General features: G+C 39.6%; 1 protein-coding gene across 2 annotated transcripts in view; it reads right to left on the reverse strand.

Annotated features, from left to right (window-relative positions):
• The window catches only part of LOC122658669 (E3 ubiquitin-protein ligase CHFR), a 76,883-nt gene that overhangs the window by 13,219 nt on the left and 48,992 nt on the right, over nt 1-14,672 (reverse strand). For both annotated transcript variants that reach the window (XM_043853721.1, XM_043853720.1), the window contains one exon: nt 9,481-9,541. In XM_043853721.1, coding sequence (XP_043709656.1) covers nt 9,481-9,541 — 61 coding nt within the window. The remainder of the gene's footprint in view (nt 1-9,480; nt 9,542-14,672) is intronic.

Raw genomic sequence — 14,672 nt, forward strand, 5'->3', positions numbered from 1 at the left:
TTTAATGCACCAAAAGAGTGATGTGTTTTCTATTTTTCAGCATTTTCACCACACAGTTTCCACTCAGTTTGATGCTAAAATCAGAATTCTTTGGTCTGATAATGGCACTAAGTACATGGTTGGGACATTTCAGTCCTATTTTTCTGCCCATGGGATTATTCATCAAACATCCTGTGTTGATACTCCACCTCAAAATGGAGTGGCAGAACGAAAAAACCGTCACCTTTTTGAGGTTGAAAGTCCATCATGTTTGCTATGAATGTTCTTGTTCGTTTTTGGGGCGATGTTGTTACTATTGCTGCTTTTCTTATTAATAGGATGCCTTCACGTGTCCTCAATAATAAGAGCCCAGTAGAAACTCTTCTTGCTACTGTTACCTTTCCCGTCCCTCCTAAAGTCTTTGGCTGTGTCGTTTTGTTCGTAATCATCATGTCCATGGGAAATTGGATCCCCGAGGGCTTAAATGTATTTTTTGGGCTACTCTGTTACCAAAAAAGGATATAAATGTTATCACCCTTCTTCTCGCAAAGTTTTTGTTTCCATGGATGTTCTTTTTCAGGAGGATGTTCCCTTTTACCCTGTCCCTCTTCAGGGGGAGTCTGTTCCTCGGGAAGAGGTCCTTCAAATTCCTATTGATTCTCCATGGGAAGAAGAAGATGTTCTTGAGGATGGGGTTACTAGCCAAGAATAGGTTTCTGTTCAGGGGGAGACTCCTGTGCCTAGTGAAACTATTATTAAGCCTAAGAAGGAGAAGGCAGTTCAAGGAGATAAATCACTTCAAACGTTTGCCAAGAAGAGTAAGCTCAACCAGAACAGGCCTACTACCATCTTTCCTATAAGATTGACTAACACGGTTAAAAGTTTTACTAATTCTAAACCCTCTGGTAAGCTTCCATTTGTTCCTCCTTATGATCCTACTTTAGACCTTCCTATTGCTGTTAGGAAAGGTAAACGCAATTGCACTCATCACCCGATTTCTAATGTGGTTTCTTATGACTCATTGTCTCCTAGTTTCCAAACTTTTCTTGCTTCCCTATCCCCTGTTTCTCTTCCTAACTCCTGGCATGAGGCAGTGACACACTTGGACTGGAAAGAAGCTATGGAGGAAGAGATGAGAGCTCTGGGCAAAAATAACACGTGGGATTTAGTTCAGCTTCCTTCGGGAAAGAGAGTTGTAGGGTGTAAATGGGTATTTGTTGTCAAACACAAGGCTGATGGAAGTATTGAGTGATATAAAGCCAAGCTGGTTGCTAAAGGCTTTACCCAGACATATGGGATTGACTATCAGAAGACGTTTACGTTTGCTCCAGCAGCTAAGATGAATACTGTGAGAGTTCTCCTGTCTTATGCCATCATTCAGGGATGGAACTTATTTCAGCTTGATGTAAAAAATGCATTTTTGCATGGTGAATTGGCTGAAGAAGTCTACATGGACGTTCCAACAGGTTTTGATTCTAAGAAGACTCAGGGAAAGGTGTGTAAACTCAAGTGAGCTCTTTATGGGTTGAAGCAATCTCCTAGGGCGTGGTTTGGTAGGTTCCATAAAGCTATGGTCTCCATTTGGTTCAAGAAAAGTAATGCAAATCACACACTCTTTATTGAAAACGGACTACCGAATATGTGACAATGTTTATAGTATAAGTTGATGATAGTATATGTTGATGATATTGTCATCACAGAGAGCAGCCAGGAGGAGATAGGTGCATTGAAGATTTTTCTGGGTACTGAGTTTGAGATCAAAGATCTGGGTAAGCTTAGGTACTTCTTGGGTATCGAGGTTGCCTACTCTAGCAAAGGATTCTCCTTATCCCAAAGAAAGTACACCATGTATTTATTATCTGAGACAGGTATGTTGGGAAGTAAGCCTACTGACACTCCTGTAGAGCCTAATTGTCACCTTCGGTTAAAAGATGGAGAACCTGTTGACAAAGGGCAGTATCAGAGACTGGTTGGACATCTGATCTACTTGTCCCACACTCGTCTTGATATTGCATTTGCAGTAAGTCTGGTAAGCCAGTATATGCATGTCCCTACTCTACACATTTGGATGTTGTCTACAGAATTTTAAGATATTTAAAAGCTTCTCCTAGAAAAGGAATTTCGGTTTCTCCTTATGGACACATGAAGGTTGAAACATATACAGATGCAGATTGGGCTAGGTCTCCTGATGATAGGCGTTCTACTTCTGGCTACTGTACTTATGTTGGAGGAAATCTTGTTACCTGGAGGAGCAAGAAGCAAAATGTTGTTGCTCGTTCCAATGTTGAGGCTGAGTTTCGAGCTATGGCTCAAGGTATATGTGAGGCTTTGTGGCTCCAAGGATTGTTACAAGACCTTGGAATTGAGGTTGATTTACCTATGCGATTGTACTCTGATAGTAAGTCTGCAATCAGCATTGCTCACAACCCGGTTCATCATGATCCAACAAAGCACGTGGAGATAGACCATCATTTCATTAAGGAGAAACTTGACAGTGGACAGATGTGCATTACCTTTGTTTCCTCTGATGATCAGTTGCGGATGTTCTTACCAAAGGCCTAAGTTCTAAGTTATTTAGTTCTATTGTTATCAATTTGCATAATAGATATCTATGCACCAACTTGAGGGGGAGTGTTGTAATATGGGTACAAGGGTAGAATTGTCAATAGGGGTATTTTGGTCTTGTACTCATTCTAGATTGTTCTATTCTTTATTATAAATAAAGCTGGCCTGTGTCTCATTGACACAAGTCATTCTCCCATTTTTCCAGATTTCATCAATGAATAATATCTTCAGTAAATGAAATACAAATACAAAAACATTTACTTTGCATAAATGTCTATCCTGGTTTCTAGCATAAGTGTTTGTCCTTGTTTCCCACTAAGTGAAACTCCTATTTAGATCTTTACTTTTCAAAATCTGATAATGCCATTTTATTTAAATGGCCCAAAGAAGGCTGTATACCAACTTTCATGACCAAACTAGGTCTAAAACCCACCAAAACCAGCCATCGAGTTCAAAAAATTTTTTTTACCCCAACTCGCTTTTTGGCCAGGTCAAAACCTGTACTCGAGACCAGTTCTTGAACCTTTCTTGAACTAGGGGGTTGACTTTTTATTCTTTTGGAATTTGATTTTGGAACTATTTTTAATGCATTCAAATAGGGGGTATTTGCTCATTTATGAATAATATCTAAAGTAAATGAAATTACTTAAATGATATTTGGCATAAATAAGTGCCAGAACCTGGTTCGATACCAATTAAGCCAATGCAAGGCGCCCTACAATAAGGCGGCAGACGCCTAGGCACCTAGAAATCCTTCTGGATGCCTAGGCGACGCCTTGACAACTATGGCCTCCGCCCCCTTCTGTAGCATCTCCAGGGGTTTCCCACCCCTTGTTGCTATTCCTCCAAGGCCTGCCGCCCTATCTGCAACGACATTCTAGGGCCTGTTGCCCTTTGCCCTGTGTTTCTTGGCATCTTCTTGGTCTTATGCTGCTGTGACCTTGCTCGTTTACTTGTTGCTGTAACTTCTACCCATCTCGGGAACGCAACGGTAGCCTCTGCTACTTTCTCTTTTATCTATTTGTTAAAGTTCCATATCAGCTTCTTTGAAGTGATTCCATCCCATGGCGGATGAAAGTGATGTTAAGGTCACCGGCATGCCTTTTGACCATCCGTGGAAATGACCTTTCGGGGTACTTGCCTGGAGACACCCCTATGCCCTCTAGTGGTGCTGCTAAAACCACTTGGCTTGCTAATGATGCCTTGGTGATGTCCTTTCTCATTCCATGGAGCCCCAACTTAGTGCTAGCTTTGTTCTTCTCAACACTGCAAAGGAACTATGGGAAGCTGTCCAACAAACTTATGCTCAGACCAACAACTATGCTCAAATTTATGAGCTCCGCCGTCAGGTTCGGGAAACCACCCAGAAGGATATGTCCCTTATCTCTTATTATGCTGCCCTAACTGCACTCTGGCAACAATTGGATTTTTATCATCCTGTCCCAATGGTGTGTATTGTTGGCATGCTACCTTTCAAAAGGAACGTGAGATGGATAGAGTTTATGATTTCCTCACAAGCACCCAGAATATGACAAGATTAGAGTGCCAATTCTGGGACGAGATATGTTCCCCACTCTTCTATAGGCATATAATATTCTGCAACATGAAGACCACCATCGTTTTGTAATGATGCCCCCTACTATGCCTGCCTCTGGGGAATCTGCTGCTCCTAAGGCCTCTACTGGCACTCGAGAACCAGTTAAATGTGCTTATTGTGGCAAGCCTCAGCACACTTGAAAAACATGTTGGAAGCTCCATGGTTGCCCGAAAGGAGGGGAGCATGGTGGAAACAAGGTTCTACTCGAAATCAAGCAAATCTGACTAAATCCTCCGAAGTTTCTTCCACTGGACTGTCTGCACCTGCATCTGTCTCTACAGCTCCCTTCTCTTCGGATCAGCTATTGGCACTTCAGCGCATGATGTCCCACTTGGGGACACCTCCTGCACCTTCCCCTGCCTTTACTTCCAATCTAGCTCAGTCAAGTATTTTTTATGTTTCCTCTGGTTCTAGCTCTTCTTGGCTCCTTGACTCTGGGGCCTCAGACCACATGACTAGTTCTTCTGACCCTTTTTTCCTCTTATCATCCCACATCAGGAAAGGGCAAGGTTCGTGTGGTTGATGGATCTTTATCCTTCATATCTGGTGAAGGTTCCATTCACTGTCCCCCCCCCCCATATTCCCTTAAAATCTGTTTTGCATGTTCCTAATTAGTGTAAATTTACTTTCTATTTACCGCCTCACTACAGATCTGAATTGTTCTGTCTCATTTTATTCCACCCATTGTCCTTTTCAGGACATGGTGATGGGGGCAACAATTGGATACGGTAGGGTTTGCGATGGGCTATACTACCTGGATGCGGGTCTTCCTCAATCGACGCCTCCTCTCTCTAATCATATCCTTCATGCTGAAAGTTCTCTCCAACAGGTTCATCATTGGCACCAGCATCTTGGTCATACCTTTTTTCACAATTTACGGTAAATGTTTCCTTCTTTAATAAAGGATTTTAATTCTAATATTTTTCATTGTGATGTTAGTGAGTTAGCCACACACTAGAATCCCTTATTCCCCAAGTTTTAATAAAAGTGAAGTTCCTTTTTCTATCATTCACTCTGATGTTTGGCGGCCCTCTCGTATTGTTTCTAGAGATAGCTATCACTGGTTTATTTCATTTATTGATAACCGTACCCGACTCACTTGGCTTTATCTCCTTTGTAGTAAATCGAAAGCCTTTGCATGTTTTAAATCCTTTCATACTATGACTCTGACCCAGTTTAATGCCCAAGTCCGAGTCCTTCGCAGCGATAATGGCACCGAGTATGTGGATCATTCGTTTCGACACTATCTTGATGAACTGGGCATTCTTTATCAAATCCCATGTGTTTGCAATCCAGAACATATTGGTATTCTTGAACGGAAGATCCGTCATCTTCTTGAAGTAACTTGGTCTCTCCTTTTCACCATGAACGTTCCCAAATATTATTGGACTGATGTTGTTCTCACAGTTGCTTTTCTCATCAACCGGGTTCCTTACAGTGTCCTAGACTGTAAAACACCTGCGAGCCTTCTGCCTGATTCTTCCATATGTTCCTCCTCGGGTCTTTGTGTGCGTTTGTTTTGCTCATAACTCTTCCCATACTCGCTCCAAGCTTGATCCGAGGGTCTTCAAATGTACTTTCCTTAGGTACTCAGGCTCTTAGAAATGCTATAAATGCTATCACCCTCCTTTTTGTCGTCTCTTTGTTACCATGGATGTCCCCTTCCACGAAACTAAGCCTTACTGTCAATCACCTCTTGAGGGGGAGCGTCTCGACATACTACATGAGGTCCTTCGGGACCTGTTAGTGACACCAACGCATTAAGGGGGAGAGATCTCTTGAACCTTCAAGTGATACCAATGCTACAGGTGTTACTTAGTCAAAGGACCCTATCACATATTCTAGGCGGAAAAATAGAGCAACAAGGGAAAGAGCCCGTTGTCGACAACCTACCATGTTCAACGGCGCCTCCTTATCTTGTGGAAGGCTGCTATGTTAGAAGAGATGCAGGATCTTAAGAAAAATGGCACATGGGTACTTGTATCGCGTCTTCATGGGAAAAAGCTGGTAGGATGCAAGTGGGTATACACAGTAAAGCATAAAGCTGATGGAACCGTTGAATGATATAAAGCAAGATTGGTTGCTAAAGGGTTCACACCGACATATGGCATTGAATATCAAGACATGTTCACCCCTGCAGCAAAATGAACTCTGTTCGAGCTTTACTGTCTTGTGCTGCAAATTTGGGTTGGAATGTTCAACAGTTGAACGTCAAGAACACGTTCTTAAATGGGAATCTTGAAGAGAAAGTCTACATGGGCATACATCCGAGGTTTAAAACTACCTCTACAGCAGGAAAGGTGTGTAGACTAAAAAAATTCTCTATGGCCTGAAACAATCCTCCCGAGCCTGGTTTGGGCAATTCCTAATGGCTATGTTAAAATTTGGTTACAACCAAAGCCAGGTAAATCATACTTCGTTCGTTAAGCATGGAAACGGCAAGGTTACAGCCCTCGTTGTATATGTTGACGATATTGTTGTTACTGGTAGTGATGAGCATGAGATCACCATCATAAAAACTCAACTGGCACAGAAGTTTGAGATTAAAGATTTGGGACCGTTTCGATACCTCCTGGGAATTGAGGTTGCCCATTCCAACAAAGGCATCTTTAATTCTCAGAGGAAATACGTCCTAGATCTTCTCAGTGAAATTGGGATGCAAACCATCAGAGTCTTCCATTGAAGTCAATCACCATCTAAGCAGCACGGGTGGGTGATCCAGTTGACAAGGAGAGTTATCAGAAACTGATGGGCAGATTGATCTACCTCTTCCATACTCAGCCAAACATAGCCTATGTGGTTGGAATTGCCAGCCAATTCTTACATGATCCGCGTACCGGATATTGAGATACCTGAAATCAACACCTGGCAAAGGCCTCTTGTTCTCCAACAACAAAAATCTTCAGTTGGAAGCTTTTACAAATGTTGATTGGGCTGGCTATATTGATGATCGACGCTCTACTTCAGGATATTGCACCTTTCTTGGAGGAAACTTGATTACCTGGAGTAACAAGAAAAAGCTGTTGTATCCAAATCCAGTGTAGAAGCCGAGTATCGAGCAATGGCCCAAAGAGTCTGTGAATTAGTCTAGCTCAAGGTATTACTGGGAGATTTGGGATTAACTGTTGCTACAACCATGGAAGAAAAACTCGATCGAAACCTGTCGAAACGACCGAGTTAACTCAGTTTCGCAGGTTTTCGAGATGAGTTGAAGCGTGAATTTATAAAATCCCTGGATTCAACCGAAACTTGATGGTTTCGACCAGGTTTTGACTGAAACCACTGTTTCGGTTGAAACTTGGTTGAACCATTATGGAACCAATCATTAAAATCTCATATTTTGACTCAAAATGCCATTTCTCACCAAGAACTCGACAGAAAGGGTAAGGTTTTGGTGGTTTCGACCCTTCAATACCATTTTTCACCCAGATTTTTGCATTTTAGCACCAAATTTGCCACAAAGTTGCTACAAAAAGCTTGGATTTGCATCTTGGACTCCAATTTGATCATCTCTTGAAGAAATTAATAGTGTTTCAAACCCAAAAAAACATTTTTTTTTGTACTTTTTTAGTAAATATATGGTAGAATGCTATCAGTTTTTCATATGTGAGTTACAATGGCCTGATCTACAACTCTACCCGAGCGAATTGTTTTTTTTTATAGTTGAACTATTTTTTCAATTTTTTGTTTCATAAATGCCATTTTCCTACAACATTTATTTGGATAATATGTATTATTCAGGGTTCATGTACTTTAAAATTATGTGAACTAAGTATTTATAATACCACTTTAGTGTCTGTATCAGCATGTTCATTAGTAAACTTGGGTCAATAACCACAAGTACCATTTTGAGTGATTTTTTGGTGAAATTAATTCATGGATTGCAAAAAAATAAGACCTAAAAAAGCCTTTTGGGGGGTCAAAACCATGGTTTCCCCGTCAATGGGAAAAATTCCCCGGTTTCGACTGGTTTTGACCAAAACTCGGTTTCAGCCAGGTCGAAACCCACGTTTTTTATCCTTGGCTACACCTATGCGCTTATATTGTGACAATCAACATAGCAAATAATCCGATTCAACATGACAGAACCAAGCACATCGAAATCGATAGGGACTTTATCAAAGAGAAACTGGAACAAGGCACCATTTGCATTCCTTTTGTCACCACAACTAATCAATTAGCAAATGCCTTTACTCACTGTAAAGTGTTTCAACCTCTTGTGTACAAGTTGGGCATGCGAGATATATATACTCCAACTTGAGGGGAAGTGTTACTGAGTGTAATATGTCCAGATTTGATGTACCTTGTGTGTGCTAAGGTGGAGCTGAGTCATCTCCACCTAGCATACCTTATTTGTTTCCTTAATGCAATCTATTAATAAAGTGGGCCTGTCCTATAGAGACAAGCCAAATATCCTGATCCCACTCTGATATTCAACTGGTATAGAAGTTTTCATTTGGTTAAACTTTTGGGAAGTTCTAGAATAGTAAGTCAATGAACAATAGTAATGGTAATTGTGGAGAGTTTGCACCATTTAGAAAATGTAAAGTTATGCCTTATATAAAACTGGCAAACATTGATGGGATAGGAAAGGTCATAACTACATGTGACTGTTGTTTTGGAACATTTTTTATGAGAATGCGTGGAAATTTTCCACTGTTGGATCATGTTTCAAGTTAGGTGCCGGTAATCATGTCCACTGGGGAAGATAAATTGCAAATGTAAACTGAGTAGCTTTATTCAATGTCACACACCATAGCTTCAACCAGGAATTAGTGAAGATTTTCTTTTTTTATATTTATAGAGGAAAAGATAGGGCACAAAAACAAAGAAATATTGAAGAGGCTCAGTGGCCAACTTTAAGGAATAACCTCCATCACTGAGAATCAAAGAAGTGTGTCAATCTTCTTAATGGTTTTATAATTTTAAAATAGCCACACATAGAAGGAAAGCCATATAGAAGATAAAGCACCAAAGTAAATCATAGAAATGGGGTTTTATGGATGGATGTGCTATAATGAACAGCTCACGTTACTGAAAAAAAAAAATTTAACTGTAGCACCAAATTTTAACGACAGATAAGACCTTGAATGTTATAAAAAACCATGCAAAACTTAAAATGTATTCTAAAACATAATTGACGGTAAAATTAAAATAATAAAATAAAGAGAATAAACGAAGTAAGCATTTAGCTACAATAATCATATGATATGTATGAGATCACTTCCTACTGCATAATCAGGGTGTGCGTCAGACATATTTAGGTTTCAAATTACAAGAGCATTGTCATGTAGAAAAGCAATCCATGCAACAAGATTAGAAAAAATATGTAAACTCACTTGCAAAAGTGTGTCCGAGAAGTTATCATCTCCGCATGATTCAGTGGCATCCTTGTTCGGTCTACAATGAAAACAAAAATTAAGGGAAGAAGAAAAGAGGGTAACAAATAAATTATGTTAAACTGGAACACTGCAGACCATAATAACAAGAAAATGAACATACATATCAGATTGATAATTATAGTCAAACAACAGTTCGGGCAATATGTTCTTTCTCCATTTCTTTTTCTTTTTGGTTTTTCCAATGAATAATGAGCTTCATATGGAAGAGAAAGAAAATCAATACAATCCTGTAAGCAGGTAAGAAACAATCCCAATGTGCACCATTCAAATAATGTATACTAACCAGTACATAAACAGAAACCTCCCCAGTCCATATTAGTAAATCATTAAGGGAATTACTGGCTCTTGCTATCCATCAAAATAAGATATTCATATATGAATTTAGAGACCTAGTGGACACGGGTTCGAGTCAGGAAACAGCCTCTCCGCAAAGCAGGGGGGTAAGGCTGCGTACATTAGACCCCCCCCCCAGACCCCGCAATGGTGGGAGCCTCATGCACTGGGTACGCCCATATATGAGTTTAGAGAACAAATACTCATACTGAAAAGATTAAGCCGCCAATGGTCTTCCCTTTGAGAGGCTCCCCCCTACAACTGAAAAAGAATTGCCCTCCACCTCGAGATGTGTCAAATCAGAAGAGTGACCCGCAATTACTACAAGGAGATAACTTCAGCTTCAGCAGCCAACCCAGCTGTCCTGGTTGGTTCATAGGAAACACAAAGTTCTTCATGACTTTAACATTTACACCTATGCTAGATGGGCCTCTGCACCCCTAAACCATGCATCAAACTTAAGTTTGAGAAGTGGGGGCAAAACTGGTGCCTAAAAGAAAGGGGCTATCTAATAATCACACTCCAATCCCTAGTGATGGAACAAATATGAATGGCACAATTAAATCTGACAGTCTTGACACAAAAAGACCACCAAGCTGCTCTCGTGAATAATCTCTATGAAATCACTGAGATCAGTAAAGCTCCTGAGCTCCAGTTGTTTGGCTCCTCCCCAATGGACAGCCCAAATAGGAGAACTAATCTGCAAAAAACCTTGGCACTTTTGCTAAAGGGACACAAATATAAAGTCCAGAAAAGGCAAAGGAATGACCACGAGAGTCGACAAGGAAAAACAAAATACAAAGGAAATGGGTGCAGCTCTCCCTTGTGCAGTGACAGTGGATAAAGACAAAAGTACTGCCTCACTATACACCAAAGAACATTTAACACACATGAGAAAAACGTAGATTAGATTAGCATCTTGGAACATAAGATCTTTAATGGATAACAGTCTAGAATTTATAGATGTTATGAGGAAAAAAATGATTAACATAGCATGTATTCAAGAAACTAGGTGGAAGTGTAAAAAAACTAAGGAGTTTGATGACTTTAAACATTGGTATACGGGGGATAAAAGTAATAGAAGTGGAGTGGGCATAGTAGCGGACAAATATTTAAAAAATGATGTTGTGGATGTTAAGAGATTTGGTGATAGGAATATATCCATCAAGCTTGTGTTGGAGAAAGAGTTTGTCAATATAATTAGCGCCTACACACTTCAAGTAGGATTAGATGAAAATAGTAAGATACAATTTTAGAAACACATGGATGGATTAGTGCAAGGTTTTAGGCAAGGAGAAAAGATTATTATAGGGGGAGATCTTAACGGACATGTTGGAAGTGATTGTAGAGGCTATGAAAGAGTACATGGAGGATATGGTTTTGGAGAGAGGAATGAGGAGAAGAGTTCAGTTTAGATTTTGTTGTGGCTTATGATTTATCCATAGCAAACACATACTTTGAAAAGAGAGAGGATCATTTAGTTTCTTCAAAAGTGAGCATCATAGTAGCCAAATAGATTTCAAATAGATTTCCTTTTAACAAGAAGGACCGATAGGTTGTTATGTAAGGATTCTAAGGTTATACCAGGGGAAACCCTAGCCACACAACATAGATTAGTGTTCATGGTTATGTGTCCCATAACGCCAAATCATTAGAAAGGTAAGATTATTTGTCCTAGGATAAGGTGTTGGAGCTTAAAAAGAGTAAACTAGAAATCATTTACTGATAAATTAATCAAACAAGGAAGGTGGGACTTTAATGTAGACACTAATACAAGGTGGAATGAGATGAGTACTTGTATTAAGAAGGTTGCTAAAGATTCCTTAGGCGAATCTAAAAGAAAACGCTATTCATCTAGGGAGACTAGGTGGTGGGATGATGAGGTTCAAAAGAAGCCATTAAGGCTAAGATAGCTAGTTTTAAGACATGGCAAAGGAATGAGGATGCACAGGATTTAAAAAGGAATAAATTTGCCAGAAATGAACCTAAGAAGACTGCGAAAAGCAAAGATAAAGAAATATGAGGATCTTTATAACAATTTGAGTACATTAAGGATCAAAGTTGTCAAGGCGTCGCCTAGGCATCCAAGCAACTTTCTCTCGCCTTGGTTGCCTAGGCGACGCCTTATCGCCTTGTTGGTGTCAGCTTGACTTTTAAACCCCTCAATCACCTTGGTTCGCCTAGGTGCCTTAACAACTATGTTAAGGATGCTACATTGTGATCTTTGTGCAACAGTAAGGTTGCTCCATTGTGCAATGGAAAGTTTGCTCCATTGTAACCAAGTGGTCACGGGTTCAAGTTTGGAAACAGCCTCTCTGCGAAAGCAGGGGTAAGGCTGCATACTTTATGACCCCGCAGTGGCAAGGGCCTCATGCACTGTGTACGCCCTTTTTTTCTATAACAATTTGAGTACAAAGGAAGGGAAAAAGCTATCTATAAGATAACCAAAATGAGGGAAAAGAATAGAGATTTCAACCATGTTGGATGCATTAAAAATGAAAATGATAAAGTTCTAATATGGGATGAGGACATTAAAGAGAGATGGAAAAACTATTTCTACAACTTACAATGAAGACATTTCGAGTAATAATGTCCCGGAAGGTTGCATTACCCATCAAGACACCATATTTCGTAGATACAACAACAACAACTCAGCCTTCTCCCAACTAAATGGGGTCGGCTACATGGATCCTTGCCCTCCAATCAGCTTTATTCGAGGTCATACTTGATACAAGGCCTAAACTATGCAAGTCTTTCCTCACCACTACTCCTAAAGGTTATTTTAGGTTTGCCCCTGACTCTGTCAGTTCCTTCAATCAGAATCAAATTATTCTTCCGTACTAGGGAATCCAAAGGCCTCTGTTGAACATGGTCATACCACCTCAAACAACTTTCCCGTAGCTTATCATGAAAGTAGTTTGAGGTGGCTAAAGTAAAAGAAGCTTTAAGGAATAAGGAGGATAAAAGTAGGCAAGGCACTAGGTCTAGAAAGGGCCCCAATAGAAGTGTGGAAGAGCTTAGGAATCTATGGTTTATCTTAACAAATCAAATTGTTTAATGAGATTAGAGCACAATGAAAATAGTAGATGAATGGAGAAGCATTGCGGTTAAGATTTGTAAAAATAAAGAGAAATTGCCTAGATCTACGAGATAAGAAAATTAATTACAAAAATTAGGTTTGACTTTGTTTTACACTTTCTTTGTCTTGTAAACCTGCTTGTTTTGTAATTCTTTTTCTTATCTCGTAGATCTAGGAAATTGCCCCTAAAAATAAAGGTGGTATTTCGAGCTATAATAACTATAGAGGCATAAAACTAACGAGTTATATTATGAAATTATGGGACAGAGTTATTGAAACTTGCCTAAGACAAGAAACTATTATTGATAACCACTTTGGTTTTGCACCAAGAAGATCAACGACATATGCTATTTACTTAGGAGACTCATTGAAAGATTTAGAAAATGCAAGAAGGATCTCTATATGGTATTTATAGACTATGAAAAATATTATGACAAAGTCCCTAGAGAGTTAATTTGGCAAGTATTATAGAAGAGAAGTGTCTCAAGTAAATATGTGGACATTAGTTAAAGATATATATAATGGTGTGGTGACTATTGTAAGAACTGTGGAGGGATAAGGTAGCGAATTCCCAATTACAATTGGGTTACATCAAGGATCAGCTTTAAGCCCTTATTTGTTTGCAGTTATCATAGATGAATTAACCAAAGACATTCAACATCAGGTCCCTTGGTGTATGTCTTTTTGGCTGATGATATTGTTTTAGTGGATGAGACAAAAGCAGGGATTGAAGCCAAGCTAGAATTATGGAGATCAATCTTGGAATAAAAAAGTTCCAAGATTAGTAGAATAAACAGGGAGTATATGGTGTGTAACTTTAGTTTCAATACAACGGATATTTGGGCTCAATCATAAATAAAGAAGGAGAAATAGATATGATGTTACATAGAGAACTAAAATAGAATAGATGAAGTGGAGAGGTGTGTCTGGCGTGTTGTATGGTCAACGTATTCCTAGGTAAATTTTATGATACAGTCATACTACTAGCTAAGATGCAGAATGCTGGGCAGTTAAGAAACATGTCATATGGATAAACTCAGTGTAGCTGAGATGAGGACGTTGAGATAGATGTGTGGTAAACTACGAAGGATAAAATAAGGAATGCACAAATTAGAGCTGATTTAGGAGTAATTTTGATACATGATATGTTGCAAGAAAGTCGTTTGAGGTGGCATGGCCATGTACAACAGAGGCCTTTAGTTGCTCTAGTACGGAGGAGTGATTTGATTCAGATTGAAATAGCTAAAAGAGCCAAGATTAGACGTAAAATGACTCTGGGAGAAGCGGTGAGGAAATACATGCATAGCTTAGGCCTTAACATATATGGCTTTGAATAGAGCTGATTGGAGCATAAGAATCCATATTGCCGACCCCATTTAGTTGGGATAAGGTTGAGTTGAGAAAATAAAATCCATTTTATATTCATTGAGGAGGATAATAGTCTGCCTAGAGCCCTAGACGAGGCATTATCAGTAGAATAACAGGTGGTCAGAGTCAGCATATATTAACATCACTCTAACCTAACCCTGTCATTAGTTATCAAAACCAAACTTCCAGCAGTTCCTGTTCGATTCATAGATTCCCAAAGAAATAGGCATATTGTATCCTCTTGGATTTTTCACTTTGAGGTTTGTATTTGGCTGTCTCTTTGTGCTTTCGGGGCTTTTAAGCCTCCTCTTTGTATCCCCTCTGGGGCCTTTCTCTCTTTTGGTTTAAT

The sequence above is a fragment of the Telopea speciosissima genome, chromosome 4 (genome assembly GCF_018873765.1).
Source record: "Telopea speciosissima isolate NSW1024214 ecotype Mountain lineage chromosome 4, Tspe_v1, whole genome shotgun sequence".
NCBI classification, from domain to species: Eukaryota; Viridiplantae; Streptophyta; class Magnoliopsida; order Proteales; family Proteaceae; genus Telopea; species Telopea speciosissima.